General features: G+C 36.5%; 1 protein-coding gene across 2 annotated transcripts in view; it reads right to left on the bottom strand.

Moving 5' to 3' along the window:
- Nucleotides 1-15,337, bottom strand: part of VPS45 (vacuolar protein sorting 45 homolog) — a 70,630-nt gene extending 55,293 nt beyond the window's left edge. Inside the window, exons 1-10 of one of the 2 annotated variants that reach the window (XR_001295444.2) lie at nt 15,114-15,337; nt 14,353-14,487; nt 11,620-11,680; nt 8,043-8,122; nt 6,923-6,991; nt 6,664-6,801; nt 6,115-6,225; nt 3,005-3,139; nt 2,461-2,574; nt 1,894-2,061 (exon numbers count right to left, since the gene is read on the bottom strand). Coding sequence is in view for 1 of the 2 variants with exons in the window: in XM_005677696.3 (XP_005677753.2) it covers nt 1,894-2,061; nt 2,461-2,574; nt 3,005-3,139; nt 6,115-6,225; nt 6,664-6,801; nt 6,923-6,991; nt 8,043-8,122; nt 11,620-11,680; nt 14,353-14,487; nt 15,114-15,206 (1,104 nt within the window). In the remaining variant the exon portion in view is untranslated. The remainder of the gene's footprint in view (nt 1-1,893; nt 2,062-2,460; nt 2,575-3,004; nt 3,140-6,114; nt 6,226-6,663; nt 6,802-6,922; nt 6,992-8,042; nt 8,123-11,619; nt 11,681-14,352; nt 14,488-15,113) is intronic. The other variant, XM_005677696.3, reaches the window with a different exon arrangement.

Genomic DNA, 15,555 nt, shown 5'->3' with positions numbered 1-15,555 from the left:
GTTGGTGATACCACATTTTGTCACGTCTCAGGAACTTTGGAATTATCTCTGATTTGTTCTCTCTTGTTTCCTTATAGCCAATCTGTCTCTAAATTATTTTCTCCCTTTGATATTGTCTTTCATATTTATCCTTCTGCACATTTTTACTACTATGAAGAGTTTTTTTAGCCTCCCTGGTTTTAATTTTTTCACCTCCAAAGCAAACTTATTAAATTTCCTAAAATACTACTTTCATCATATCAACTTCTACATAAAACTCTATGCTGGATCTCTTTGCCTATCTCAGCAAATACAAATTCCTCTGACAAGCGTCTTCATAAACTAGCTCCTGTTTACCAATTCAATTTTATCTCCTATTTCTCTTCACACCCACTCTCAACAGGTCATGCTGTTTATTATTTTTCTGCATACTTCTGCATCTTTGCTTTGTTGAAATACTCCTCCAGATTCTATTCATTATTTACAGTCCATCTAAATATCACCTTCTCTAAGAAACTGTTCCTAATAACCTCAAATCTTACTATGGTCAATAACACAACTCTGACTTAACTATTAACCTGAAATGCTGCCTAATTGTCTGATTATGTTACTTTTCTGCTAAAATCCTCTGATAGCTCCTATCATTTTAAGATTAAAGCCCAATCTCCTTTAAATGGCCATAACCAGGCCTCAATCTGTCCTTCTGGCTTATCTAAGACCATGCCTCATCTTGCATCCAGCACTAGCTACACTGAGTTAGTCTCTCTTCCCTTGGCTTTTTTTTTCCTTAACATCTCCATGTCTGCATTCTCTCTGCTGAGAATTTATTTTCTTGAAAAGTAATATCATCTTCTCTAAGAAGCTCTAAGAAGCCACATCCTTAAGGAAAATAGCCGTCCTTCCTCTGTATTTCCACATCCCTTTGTAATACCTCTAGTATAGCACTTATTGCGTATGTTATAACTCCTGGTTTAAATTTCTTTCTCCCTTACTAATATGTGAACTCTTTGAAGAAAAAGATGGTATTTTATTTATTTTTGTTCCTCTAGATACTCATTGTACTATGTACATGGAGTAAGAATTCACATGTTTGTGGAATAAAAAGCAGATGCTCAATATGATAAATTTCAGTTCAGTTGCTCAGTCGTGTCCAACTCTTTGTGACCCTATGGACTGCAGCACGCCAGGCTTCCTTGTCCATCACTAACTCCCAAAGCTTGCTCAAACTCATGTCTATCGAGTCAGTGATGCCAGCATTTTAATAGATATTGTATCTTTAAATCATCCTAACAATCCGGCCAGATACATATTATTATACCTATTTGACAAATAAGGAAAATAGCTAAGAAATAAAGCCAACAGCTCCAGGTCCCAAAGCTAGGTCCCAAAGTGGCAAATCAAACACTAAAATTTAGATCTTCTGATTTTAGTCTAGCATTCTTTCTAGTTGACTGGGTTGCCCTCCTAAACACTCAGTTAATTGCCTGAACCCTTAGGGATTGCACGTTTTTTCTCCTCCTGTGCCTCTTATTATCTGTCTTGTGTGTGTGTTAGTCACTCAGTCGTGTCCAACTCTTTGGAACCCCATGGACTGTAACCCACCAGATTCCTCTGTCCACGGATTCTCCAGGCAAGAACAGTGGAGTGGGTTGCCATTTCCTTCTCCAAGGGATATCTTCCCCACCCAACGATAGAACCTGGGTCTCCTGGAGTGCAGGCAGACTCTTTACCATCTGAGCCACCAGGGAAGCCCATCTATCTTAAATGTTACTAATTTGTGTTCCTGTCTCAATTCCTTGTTAGACTGTAAATTCCATGTTGATTAAGAAGGATTACTTGCCTTCATATCGCCTGCTCTGCTTGCCACAGTGGCTTACTACAGTAGGTGCTCATCAAATTGGACTGAACAGATACCTGGAGAGCACTAGAATGGTCGTTTTGACAGGCCAGTTCTTGTTCAACCTCTGAAACCTCCAGCAGATTCCGCTCACTGACCAACCGAGACAGTTCTCCAACCACTGTCACATGCTTTGACACAGTCCCAGACATCTTCTTGAACTGTGGGTAATTCTCAACAAAGGCCTGCCATGAGAAAAACATCAATTGGGGGTTCTGTTATTTCTTGAGGACAGGCATGTATGAAGAAGAGAAAAAAAAGGAAGGGATTATTCTTCTGCCTAGACTAAGGCATCTAAAACTTGCAATCACACAGCATTTTGTTATGCTTAAGAAGAGAAGGACTGGTATATGTCAGGAGACTAAGTCATTAAATAGTTGAAATATGACTGAAGAATGGAAAGAAGTTCATGGCTTACTATGAAGTTTTCACTATATTGTTTCCTAAAGAGAAACAGAAAATAATCTTGAACCAAACAAAAGGAGTCAAGGCAGAGATCAGACCCAGAATATTCCAGAAATGTTGCTTACATGAATAGTTCCAAAGTCTTGCATGTTAGTCATCCATGTACATGTTCAATTTACCTTCATGTCTGCTATGGATTCTAGTTTTTGCTGTTCTTTTGGTTTCTTCTTCTGAAAGTCTTCCATGAGATTCTTTATGTTGCTGCCAATCTCAGCAAAGTTCAGGTACATATTCTGTGAAAAAGGAAGTTGCACACACAGTTGTAGCCACTAGGCTGACTTTCAGACAATTTAAAAGGAGTGAAAAAGAACAATGAATACAGTTAGAATTGAAGGGCAAGAAAATTTCATTGTAATTACCAAATCTGGATATTGGCCAGGACACTGGTGATGAATATCACTACTAATCTCACAGAGAGCTACGGACAGGAGGACAGTAAATAAATTAGGTTCTAATTTTTAAAGTACAAAACTAAGAACATGATTACTAAGAAAAAAGTATTGTTAAAGGATTAGAAAAAAGTCTCTGTCCTCCCTTGAGATGCAGTTTATCTTCAGGATGCCTCTCGCATCCTCCCACACGAAATCCCACACCTGCTCCCATTCTAACAAATCAGGATTAACCTCACAGAGAAACAATTAAAAGGAACTTTAAACCACTTACGTTAGCATAGAACTCATCATTTTCAGCAGATAGGACCACCTCTCTCAAATCTTTACTGATTCCTGGCACTCTGGAAAGATCAATCCGATTGTTGTTTATACCCAGTAGTTCATGGACCATGGCCTGGTATGTCCACTAAATAAAGAATAATGACAAAAAAAATTGGTAACTGACAAAATGTGGAAGTATTAATTGGCAGGAAAACAAAACCTGATAATATTCTTAGTAAACTATTTTTTTTTACATGGGAGTTCTCTATTTAGCTCAAATTTTATTAATATTTTGTGCTATACTAAGCATTAAGATTCTCATTTTAATTGGTTAAACATCCAAAAGTCAAAATACTTTTAGATTTCACACTTTTGGAAGAAGGGCAGCCAGATTAATATTCCTGATAGAAAGAAAACAAATTAGATCTATCATTAGCTCCAATTTTTGCCTGTGAATTAAGAGTATATTTTTGGCTTCACAGATAGGGCTATATTGGTACTGCAGTTACAAGCTGTACCATTTCCTGTATGCTTCTGTGGTTTTTCTGCAGCATGAGAAGTGTGTTCTTGCAGATCTGAGTAGTGCTATATTTATCCTGGGAACACTAATATTATCAGAAAAAACCCTGTAAGTTGATCAAAACGTGCATATTCAGGAAGTGGCCTGTGAATCCATTTTATTTTATATTTTTACTTGATAGGCATTGTGAAGGAGGACTGGTTTCCAGTTTTACAAAATGTGAACTTATTTGGTAAAACTGAAAAGGAGAAACCCCAAAATTTGCCTTCTCACCTTTTATGGAGAATAGATTACTTGTAGTCATAGGCCCATTAGAGAAAACTAAGTATTTTCCAGCAAATTACCCCCTAAACCTAGTCTAAAACTAAATATTTATATATGTGTAAGTGTATACATATGTAAATAATCTAGATTTGTTATAATAACTTAAGACTTATAAAAGAAGGCACTTTATTTCCTAAAATATTTGCCAAGTGAATCCTTAAAAAAACAAGTTTCATTATAGCATTTAAAATAAGTACAACAAAATGTTTTATGCTTCCATACACAGCATCCTGTGCATGCTTTTGCCATTAGCACATACTTCATAATTAAAACGATCTGTTTACTTTCTCTTCATTGGATCATGAACTCTTTGAGAACAGAGACTGTATCTTTCAACCTTTGATCTCCTGTACTTAATACAGTACCTGATACCTAACAGGTCCTCAATGAAATTTGTTGAGTGAATGATTGCTTTTCTTTGGGGAAACAGAATTAAAGGCAACTATTTTTCTTTCTACTTTTTTACACTGTCAAATTTTTTTAATTATTACTAAGAGTATATAAAATATGTAAAGTTATATTACTTTGAATTTTAAGAATATAAGGCTGTCTTATCATAGAGGAGTTGTACTCCACAGCCACAGATTTCCCCTAGCGTTAACATTAGTATAAGCTGAGATGGAACTGAAATATAGACTGTGCCTTTTCCTACAAATTTAAAGTCACTATTAATAAAGCATCTACAAACCGTAAGGCACTGCACTTGAATTCACAGAACAAGCATTAGTAAGACATAGTCTGCCTTGAAGGGATGTATAACCTAGGAGAATGTGAAAACAAAGGTACAACATAGAAAGTGCAGTATGAGACGTGAGAGAAGAAGTTCTACAGTAATTCGAAGGAAAAAAAAAATCATGTCTGACAAGAGTAAAAGCTTCAAGGAGATGTTTCAAGTGGTTTTAAAAAATAAGAATTTTAAGAGGCGAAGATGGGAAGAGAATGTATTCCAAACATTCCAGAGTTCAGATCGAGGTCACAACATGAATAAAATGATGGCAGAGAATAATGAGGCATACGGTGGCTCAGACGGTAAAGCGTCTGTCTACAATGCAGGAGACATGGGTTCAATCCTTGGGTCGGGAAGATTCCCCGGAGAAGGCAATGGCAACCCACTCCAGTACTCTTGCCTGGAAAATCCCATGAACGGAGGAGCTTGGTGCAGGCTACTGTCCATGGGGGTCACAAAGAGTCAGGCACGACTGAGCGACTTCACATTTACACAGTAGTGAGCTGCAGGTTTTCTATAAGGTTGAGCCCACATTATGAAGGATCATGGTGGTCAAGTTCAGGAGTCTGTATTTAATCCAGCAGGCAAATGGGAAACAGGTAAAATTTTTAAGTCAGGAGTAATAGGTTAAGAGTTGTGAGCTTTAGTAAAAGTAATTTAATAACATTATATCTGTGAGATACATTATAGAGGAAAGCAATTAAAAGTGGGAAATCAAGTAGATGACTATTTCAGAATTCCTATAACACAGGGGTCTCCAACCCCTGGGCTGCAGACTGGTAGTGGTCCTTGGCCTGTTAGGAACCAGACTGCACAGCGGGAGGTGAGCCTTGGGTGAGCGAGTGTAGCCAAGCTTCATCTGCTACTCCCCACAGATCGCATTACCTGAACACCACCATACAAGGCCAGAACACCACCCCTCTGGCTGCCCTCCCCCTGAGCCCTGTCAGTGGAGAAACTGTCTTCCATGAAACCTGTCCCTGGTGGCAAAAAGGCTGGGGACTACTGCTGTAAGAGATTAGTTACACCAAGGTAATGGCAACATGAATGGGAAAGAACAGATAGACACTGGAAAAGTAGAATCTACGGATGCTAGCGTGCATGTGCGGTCACTTGCTTCAGTCGTGTATGACTCTTTGGGACCCTGGCTCCTTTGTCCATGGGAGTCTCCAGGCAAGAATACTGGAGTGGGTTGCCATACCCTCCTCTAGGGATCTTTCCAACCCAGGGATTGAACCCATGTCTCCTGTGTCTCCTGCACTGCAGGCAGATTTTTCACTGCTAAGCCACCATTGAAACCCCAGAGAACCTAGAAGTTGCCTTAATTAGGAATGGTGGCAGAAAGAGACAGGAAGGATGAGGCAGAAGCAAGAGTGGAAGATGACTGTGGCTAGAACGCTGATACCAGAATACTAGGAAATACAAGGCAAAAACAAGAATAGCTGAAAATAAGGAGGCAAATAAATGGACCATGTTCATTGCCACATCTGCATTTTGATGAATACCACTTGAAATCATCCTTCCATTGTGCTAACAAAGGGCTGTGCACCTGGTTTAGCAATGGGGTGATGGCATCATCACAGCGATCTAAAATAAGTAGCAGTGGAGGGACCTCAGTCCGCCGGAATTCAAACAGTTCATATTCTTTAGTTATCACTTGCTGTGGGTAAGAGAGAAAGACGTTTGGTCAACCAATTGGGAGCAGATAGAGATGACATAAATAGAAAATTAATACATAAAAATCACATTTACAATAGTTTTTTTTTTGCACTTTCACAGGCCTTCCATAAAAGGATTCAAAAGCTTGACAAAATTTTAGTAGCATTCTGTGTAAGGAGTTAGGATTTGAAACTGTTATTTTACAAGTGGTTTAACCGGATCAAAAGAAGTTAAGTAGCTTGCAAATGTTTCCTGAGTTAAACCTAAGAATCTTAGCTCTAATTTGTTGCCTTAGGTCTTAAAATATAATTCCTACCTCTGCCAACAAACCTACATATCATCTCCTTGGTTTCAGATAAAATATTCCTTTAGTTTCGGAAATATGATAAGGAAATGAATGGTCTTGATGTTTTGGAACTGGGGATACAGAATGCCATACCTTAACACATTCCGCAAGTCTCTTTGCTGCTTCTGATGAAAGCTGATAACGAATCATTGGACATTTCTTCAGAGATAAAAGGAGAGCTGTCAGTCCTTGAGTTGTTCTGGATAGTTGGACTGGATCCCAATTTCGACCCTTTTTGTTAAAAACATACATTCATAGAACATGTTTGAATTTTTTCTTACAAGTCCAATTACTTACTGAATTAACTTCCATCTGATGAATAAACAAACAAAAACCTTCCTTCTTTCCATACCTGGCAGCAACCCAAAATATTGAGGGAAAACAAATGTGGATTCACAGCAATGTAATCACCATAAAATTCCTACAAACAAAGCACCAAGATCAGTCAGTTATTCCACAAACTCCTAACTGTATCATGCAATAATATTCATATGTGATATAATACTATGTGATACAATCAAATTGGAGGAAATACAGGTATAAAAAAATTGATCAATTAACAATTGAGTAACAATAGTCAATGTGAGGGAATTAATAAGACAATTATAGAATAGAAGCAAAAATAAATCTTAAAAAAACCCAATCAAAAAACAAAAGTTGTGTAAGTATACATATCATATTTAAGGAGACTTTTCAATTAGTAAAAATAAAACACTGCTAAAGATATACAGCGTTACACTCAGATGAGTAAGAACATTGCTGTCCAGTGTATTCTCATGAGGGAGAATGTGATTTAACATAGGTCTTCTTTTTCATTCATTTATCACCTAGCACATCTTTCTAAAAATCCAAACTTGCTTATCTGTTCCCCTGAGGATGATATTCTTCACTGAGGTGATAAATGTGTTTAAAACATTTGTGATAAATGTGTTCAAGAACACTACAGGGTTTAAGAAGGAAAAGGTAACATGAAATGTTCTAATGCGAAGTATTTCATAGCATGGAGAATATTGAAGAGTTTCCAAGTTTTAACCTAATGACCAATCTGCTTATTCCCAAAGCAAGATAATCACCAACAGAACTTTAACAAACCTCATTCATCCTTTACCTCCTACTCTCTTCCAATCAGACATAAACTATAACTGTGCAGATGAACATTCTTATAGCATAGCTCATAAGACTACCTTTATAAAACATAACTGCCTCTGACTTCAACACTGTGAAACCCTCCCTACCAATCCAGTACCATTCCAATCTCCTTATTCCCACTGACTTCTTTAATTCTATTCCCATTCAATTTGATACCTCTTCCAAACTTCCTATATATATATGAGTAGAGTGTGATGCAATGCACATTTATTGTGTCCAATCAACAGCCTCCTTTCTTAAGAGATAGCACTTTCCTTATTTATAGACTCAAATCTTTAGAAAGGGCCAATAAAAGAGATGTGTTAGAGGAACAATATATTTACCTGAACCTCAGCCACAACTTCCTGTTCATCAGCTTCAGCTAATGACTTCACATCACTCTTGCTTATCACATTACTGAAATCTGAAACAGACATGTAAGTTGTGGTTTACTCAGAGAAGATAATTTTTGTTACAATTAGACATAAAGGGGCTTGACAGTTAAAGTCTAACCGACTAAGTGAAGTTTAGTAAATGTGGTACTATACTTTACATTGTGGTATAAGTCAAACACCTTCACATTGGAATGGATAACACAAATATGTTTAAATCTGTAAATTCATAATACTAAAAAAAAAGGAACTATCATTATAGGCATTGGAAGATGCCAGGGAACCAAATCATTATATTGAAAAGATTGAATACTTAGAAAAAAATAAGTATTTGTCCTTTTATATCCTAATGTACCGTCAGATAACCAAATAGTATTAATAGATGAGGGGAAACTCTTTATAGCAATTTTCCAGCTAAAAGGCAAAGCAGGAATGATAACGATTAAATTAAAACACAATTTTTTTTTTCCAACTCCTAATGAATCAATGGATGGAACTAAATATTGAGCATTAACCTTTGCTAGTGTCACAGTAAGACAGTCAACGGAAGCACACAACACTGCTGATGAAACATTCTTGTCAAAAAGAAATCAAATCTGAATTTAATTAAACCTGTGTATCCAAGTACCAATTTATAGGAACTGAAGGATAGTTCTTTAAATTGCAAAGAACATGTTAAACTATTCCATGTGGATGTAATCAGCAAGATCCAGGCTATAACAGAAGGAGGTGGTTTTGTGGTTTCTTCAATAAATAGACTGTGTGGGGGTGAATTTAGAGAGAGGAACTATAGAAGATTAAAGAAATTTCAACAGTGTACCTTCCAATAGCAATGCGTGGACCTAACTATGATCCTAATTCAAACAAACTGAGCAGGAAAAAAAAGGCATGAAAGAATTTGAAATTTGAGCACGGAATGAATACTTGCATAAACAGGAATTACTTTTCATTGTCTGGATGTGCTAATGGTATTTAAAAAAAAAAAAAAAAAAAAAAAAAGAAAAAAAAAAAAAATAAAAAAAATGAGTCCTTATCATTTAAAGTTGCACATGGAGATATTTATGGATGAAATCATACAATCTGTTAGATTTTCTTCAATATAATGTTGACGAGGGAGTAGATAGCAGTACAGCTAAAACAAGATTGGTCATGGTACAGTAACTGTAGAAACTGGGTGATGGGTACATTGGGATTTATTAGGCTATTTTGTTTACTTTTGTATATATTTGAAAACTTTCGCAATAAAGTTTTTTTAAAAATAAAGGATGGGATACTAATACTAATACAAGATATTTACTACACATAAGAATATACAAAAATAAAATTATTAAAAACTGACATAAGCAGAAGGCCAGTTTAGTGCTGATATAAATTGTGCTGAAAGTCTATAAAGAATAAAATCACTATATATAAACTCATTTTAGTTTATTTCAACTAAATAAAACTGTGAAATTGCTCCACCCAAGACCTTTCAACAGTCTATTTTTCCTAGGCTTAGTGCTAACTACTTTAACATATATAATTTTTTTCTTCGACTTCATAGATTCATAGCCTAAATCAATCTCGAGAACCAGAAGAGTAAATACTAGATTTATTACTCATTATTAATCTTGGCCACTGTATCAGATAACTCTTCAGAAGAAAAAAGGGTCTTTTATCTCATGATGCTAAGAGACTCAGCAAAACAGTGATTCTATTAAATGTGCACATAGATTTGGCAGCATGGAGAATCAATCTCTTTCTATAAATGTGTGTGTGTGTGTGAGTGGCTGAAAACAAAAGTTTCTATATTTTCCTAACCTAAGTACCTAGCTTGTAATCAGACTAAAAAATTACTGAATGACTAAATATGTATCAGAATGGCTAAAATGAAAACCAGGGCCAACACTAATGCTTGTTAGGATACAAAGAAATTAGATCGCCTGGATATTGCTATTGGAAATGTAAAATGGCATAGTCATTCCAGAAAACATTTAGCAGTTTTTTAAAACATTAAACATGCAGCTACCATATGACCCAGCAATTGATCCCTGGGAATTATGTATTACAGAGAAATAAAGACTTATGTTCACACAAAAACCTGTACATAAATATTTATAACAACTTTATTTGTATTAGCCCAAACTAGAAACAACTCAGATGTCCTTCATTATGTGAACAGTTAAACAAATTATGGTATAGTCATACCATGGAATAAATTAAACAAAAATTTTTTTTTAATCAAGTATTGATACACAACAACCTGGATGAATTGTTAAAGAATTATGCTGAATGAAAAAAAGCCAATTTCAGAAGGTTATATACTGCACGATTCCATTTATACAACATTATTGAAATGACAAAATTATACAAATAGAAAACAGGCTGGTGGCTGCCAGAGGTTACTGAGAAGGCTGGGATGGGAGGAAAGTAGACAAAATGCAACATGGGGGATCCTAGGAACATGGAAATGCTTTGCATCCTTGCTGTATCAATGTCAATATGGTATGATGTGATACCGGACTACAGTTATGTAAGATGCTTCATTAGGGGACACTGGGTAAACAGTATATGGGATCTATGTATTATTTCTTACAACTGTATGTGAATCTACAATTATCTCAATTGAAAATGAAAACCTGTGATTATTAACCGAAAAGAAAACAATGACAAAAACAAACGCAGGATAATAGCAATGAATAAAATTGCCTATTTCTACCTCCTGAGGTTGTTTTAAAGGCTGAATAAAATAATATATGAGACAGTTTTTATAAAATACAGTCTTATCACAAATGTTAATTTTTGGTACCATTATTAAATTGTAATATATCCTGAAGAAAGTATGTATGTCTTAGGCTATAGTCTAAACCCAAAAACTCCAAAGCTTTTAAGTAACCTACATTAATGTTATAAAGATCAATAATGACATCTAGAGGAGAAAAGATGTAACTTCCAAAGCAAAATGTATTAGATTAAAAAAAAATCCATATAAATTGTATGATAACCACAAACCAAGTTTATTTCCAGGCCTTCACCTCTCTTCCCCTCCCCAAAAGTTGTGCAAATAGGACATATATATCTGATGACTTTTATTTTCAAGTATTACATAAAGTTGCAAAGAGAAGAATGGTATGTAAACTAAATCTCTGCTTTTCCAACAAACTCAACTATATCCTCCCTCCAAATAAATAAATCGGCTTCTATGCCTCAGTTCATAACAGTGTAAAATAGGAATAAGTATATATACATTTTTTGGCAAAGGGGAATGTCAAAGTTAACTACTTATAACTTTTGACTTATAAAGAAATTTGAAAGGCAAGGTAAAACTTAAATTTTTTTTTTAACCTAAGCAGTCAATGATGAGTGGAAACCACATTTAGCTCTCAGAAACAGAATGCTAGTCCAATACTGGTAATACTTTGAAGGACAAAACACCCACCAGACTCTTAAGAGTGATGGATTCAATTAATTTACTGATGATATGCAGTAGCTAGTAGAACATATTAGCTAGGATTTAGTTACATGATTGAACAGGTGAAAAAATACTTACAAATAAAATATATACTGTATTTAGGTCTTCGGAGCTCCTGAATCAGATAATCCACATTCTCCTAGAAAAGAAAACAACAAGCAAACAAAATGAGAAAAAACGCTTAAGTGATGAAGTAGTAAATATGTATCATCCATTGATTTATTTAAGTATTTACTAAGAGTCTACTGAGCTGAGGTCTAGATTAAGTGTGCCTATGTTGGGAGGGGTGAGGACTGGGGATAAAAGAGATACATTAAATATAATGATCAAATCATATGTGATATAGCTGCACTGCTCTGGCCAAATTAGTTATTAAAATACATAAAGTACATAGATGTTGAAATACAACATAAAATAGATAATAATTATGCAAATTTGCCTCAAGCCATTTGTCTGTAAATTTGTATTCATCTGATCAAAATTCTTATTTTTTTGTAGAACATCAAAATTTGTCTAAAATTTTTTAGACACATTTAAAAACCAACATTCAAGAGAAAATACAGTTAATTAAATTCACTTGGGCTTTTAACTTATTGGGACCAAAGGTGGCAAAACTGCAGTATTTTTGAAGTATTTATAAACAGTAGGCTAAGGCCTTTTGTATAACTACATTATGTAAAAATAAAACATGAAATTTAGAAATAAAAAACAACTGATTTTCAAATGGTCAAAACATAATTCCAATTACATGAGATCATAATGCAGGTTTTATCTACTTTTGAAACTATAACATATGGCTAAATTTCAGTATAAAGTTGCTCTCCAAACTATACATGATATAAAATATCATTTTTGAATGTTAAAAAAACCATACATTTCCTTACAGAATGAAAAGTAATGTAAGCAATACATATTCCTTGTTAAATGGAAAAAAGACCTTTAAAATTGTCATTTAAATTTTAAACTATATTAAAAATTAACTTTAAATGTAATCTTAAGGAAAAATTGTTTCTAAGAACACATTTTGAACTTGAGAGAACATATACATAAGGCTATGAAAGAGCTTCTCTAATAAAAAAAAGTTAGGCAATGATGGACTAAATTATCTTTAAGACCCCTCTCAGAACCAAAATTTCATGACTAATAAGAAACAATTGGAAACTAATGTAACAAAACAATTACTTGATATATTAATTAATTCAGAACTACTTATTAAGTATCTGCTATGTGGTAGACACTGGGAACATAGTAGTGTGAAAATATGGATATCATCTCTGCTCTCCTGGAACTTACTGCTGGTACATGAGAATATTAATTAATCATACAAACCATATGAGACTTCAACCATGACAAGTAGTAGGCTGAAGAAGATGGTGCTATAAGTATTTATAAGAGGGGGGTGTGACCTGGTCAGCAAGGCCAGGAAAGATTTCCTTGAGGGAGTGAAGATGGTCCAGGAAAGCAGAAAAACCTGTGCAAAGGTCTGCGGCGTGATGGAATACAGTGGACTGAAAGAATAGTGTGGCTAAGACCAAACAGGGAATGGTTTGAAATGAGGCTATAGAAATAGTAGGAACTAGACCATACAGGACCCACTCCAGTGTTCTTGCCTGGAGAATCCCAGGGATGGGGAAGCCTGGTGGGCTGTCGTCTATGGGGTCGCACAGAGTCGGACACGACTGAAGTGACTTAGCAGCAGCAGACCATACAGGGCCTTGCAGGCCACACTTTAGGAGTTCAGTATTTATCATAAAAGCAATGAGAAATCATTCAAGGATTTCAAGCGTGGTGACATGGTCAGATATGCACATTGGAAAGTACATAATATACAAGCACTGGAGTTAAGAACATAAATATAAAACAAGAGAATATACAAAATAAGACAGAAATAGTAAAGGATTTTTAAAGGAGGATTCAAGTTAGATTTAGAAGATAATGGACAAAAACTGACAGAAGGCTGCTTGCTGCTGCTGCTGCTAAGTGGCTTCAGTCATGTCCGACTCTGTGTGACCCCATAGACGGCAGCCCACCAGGCTCCGCTGTCCCTGGGATTCTCCAGGCAAGAACACTGGAGTGGATTGCCATTTCCTTTCCCAATGCATGAAAGTGAAAAGTGAAAGTGAAGTCGCTCAGTCGTTTCTGACTCTTAGCGACCCCATGGTCTGCAAGCCTACCAGGCTTCTCCGTCCATGGGATTTTCCAGGCAAGAGTACTGGAGTGGGGTGCCATTGCCTTCTCCGACAGAAGGCTAAAGAACCTTTAATTAGGAGAAAAGAACAAACAGAGGGCAGGAGAGAGCATGTTGAAGGATCATACAAAGGCCTATTTGGCTGTAGTGGAGGAGCAGAGACAGGACACCGAGAAGGAATACCTAAGGGCAGACCAGGCCAGCTAGAGGGCTCTGAGGGCTACTAAATACGTCAGGGAAGTAAAATTAAGCCATTAAAGATTCCTGAACATCGATATGAATAAAATGATAAAGACTCAAAACACTGACATAAGTATGTAACATTAAATGGTAATGGTGTTCAGTGTGATAGGTGTGGAGTTTCATTCAGTTAAGGAGATGTGGGTCTCAGGGCAGTTAGCAGCATTGCAAGTAGCTGAGAACCTACAAAACATCTTGAAGGAAATCTAGCTGTGAGAAGTGACTGAGATATGGAAAGTGGGAAAGTCATGGTTATAACTGAGAAGCCAGTATAATTATGATGCCACAAACAATGATAACAGAAATTTATTTTGTCTTCATAACACTTCTGGATCATAGTGTGCTGTATTTGCCTAAGCAGATGGCAGCTGTTTATGTAGTACCTTGGTAGGGCGAAGAAAACAAATCGCTTTCAGATGTTTCATGATCTCTCGATTTTGAGAATCAATGCGTTCAAAAAGGTACACTTCCTTCTGGAGAATTTCTGATTGTGTGTATACCATACTCACTATGCCAGTCTGTAAAGAAAAAAATTAACTAATTTTATGCGAGTCCAGAATAATAAAAACAAGCAGCAATACCTAAGACTTAAAAAAATTTTTTTTTCATTAATACTACTTACTGGGATAACTTAAATACTAGCATATGTAATAACATTTACTGAGCATCTAAAATAGTAAGTAATGTACCAAAATGAAATGCTCTCTCTGAACACGGACAAACCATAAATTGACAAAAATTTTCACACCACCAAAGAGTTTTTTTTTTTAAATTTCGTGACTGATAAATAATAACCTGTCATCTCAGTGTGAGCTTTAATAGCTTTACTTTAAAAACACAACGCTGAGTGGAAACAACAGGGCAATCCCAAAGTCTTCCCAGTGGTCTGTCTTATACATCATTTCTTGGCACAGGCATTTAGAAAAAGATTTCTGATTTCAATCGTTTTGGGTACAAGAAGACTCTCTGGCAGTGGTTAGAATCATTCAGAGTGAAAACCATCTAGGCAAGCTTTATAAAGCCTTTCAGTTCCATACTAAACTTACAAATCTTTAATTAAATGCTAAACCCTACACTGGAATGGGACCAGCTATTGCAAGGGAGGAGGGTTCCCCCCCAAAACACTGAGCAAAAGCAAACTCACCGTCTCTTTATCCATGAGAAGTACTTTCATGCCAGGTCCGCTGTCCTCTATCATTTTGGAAATGTATTGCTTTACAGCAAAAACCACGTTCATGGTGGCGAACTGACAGGTTAGCCCTATAGCTCTTCCCACCCTCTGTTTTTCTTTCTAAATCAACCCCCGTTCTTTTGGCCGGGTCTCAGCAACTTCCTCCCCGGCCAGCTCTGGCTTCCGGAAGTCCGGGCAGCAGTGGTCTCGGGAGTTGTAGTTCCGCTACGCGGTCCGGGGAACCCAGCCTCCCGACTGGATGGACGAATTCAGCAGAGACACCCCGCCAATCCCGGACGTGATTCTGATCCACCTCCAGCCTCGATGCTCAGACCCCTCCCCGTCCTTAGCCTCGAGGCGTGGCCGCGGCTTGCCACCCCTCCTGCCGGCCTGGGGAGAAGGTGGCGCCTCGCTG

The sequence above is a fragment of the Capra hircus genome, chromosome 3, assembly GCF_001704415.2.
Source record: "Capra hircus breed San Clemente chromosome 3, ASM170441v1, whole genome shotgun sequence".
Taxonomy (NCBI): Eukaryota; Metazoa; Chordata; class Mammalia; order Artiodactyla; family Bovidae; genus Capra; species Capra hircus.
The sequence above is the reverse complement of the archived record's forward strand: the minus strand, read 5'-3'. Positions and strand labels throughout refer to the sequence as shown.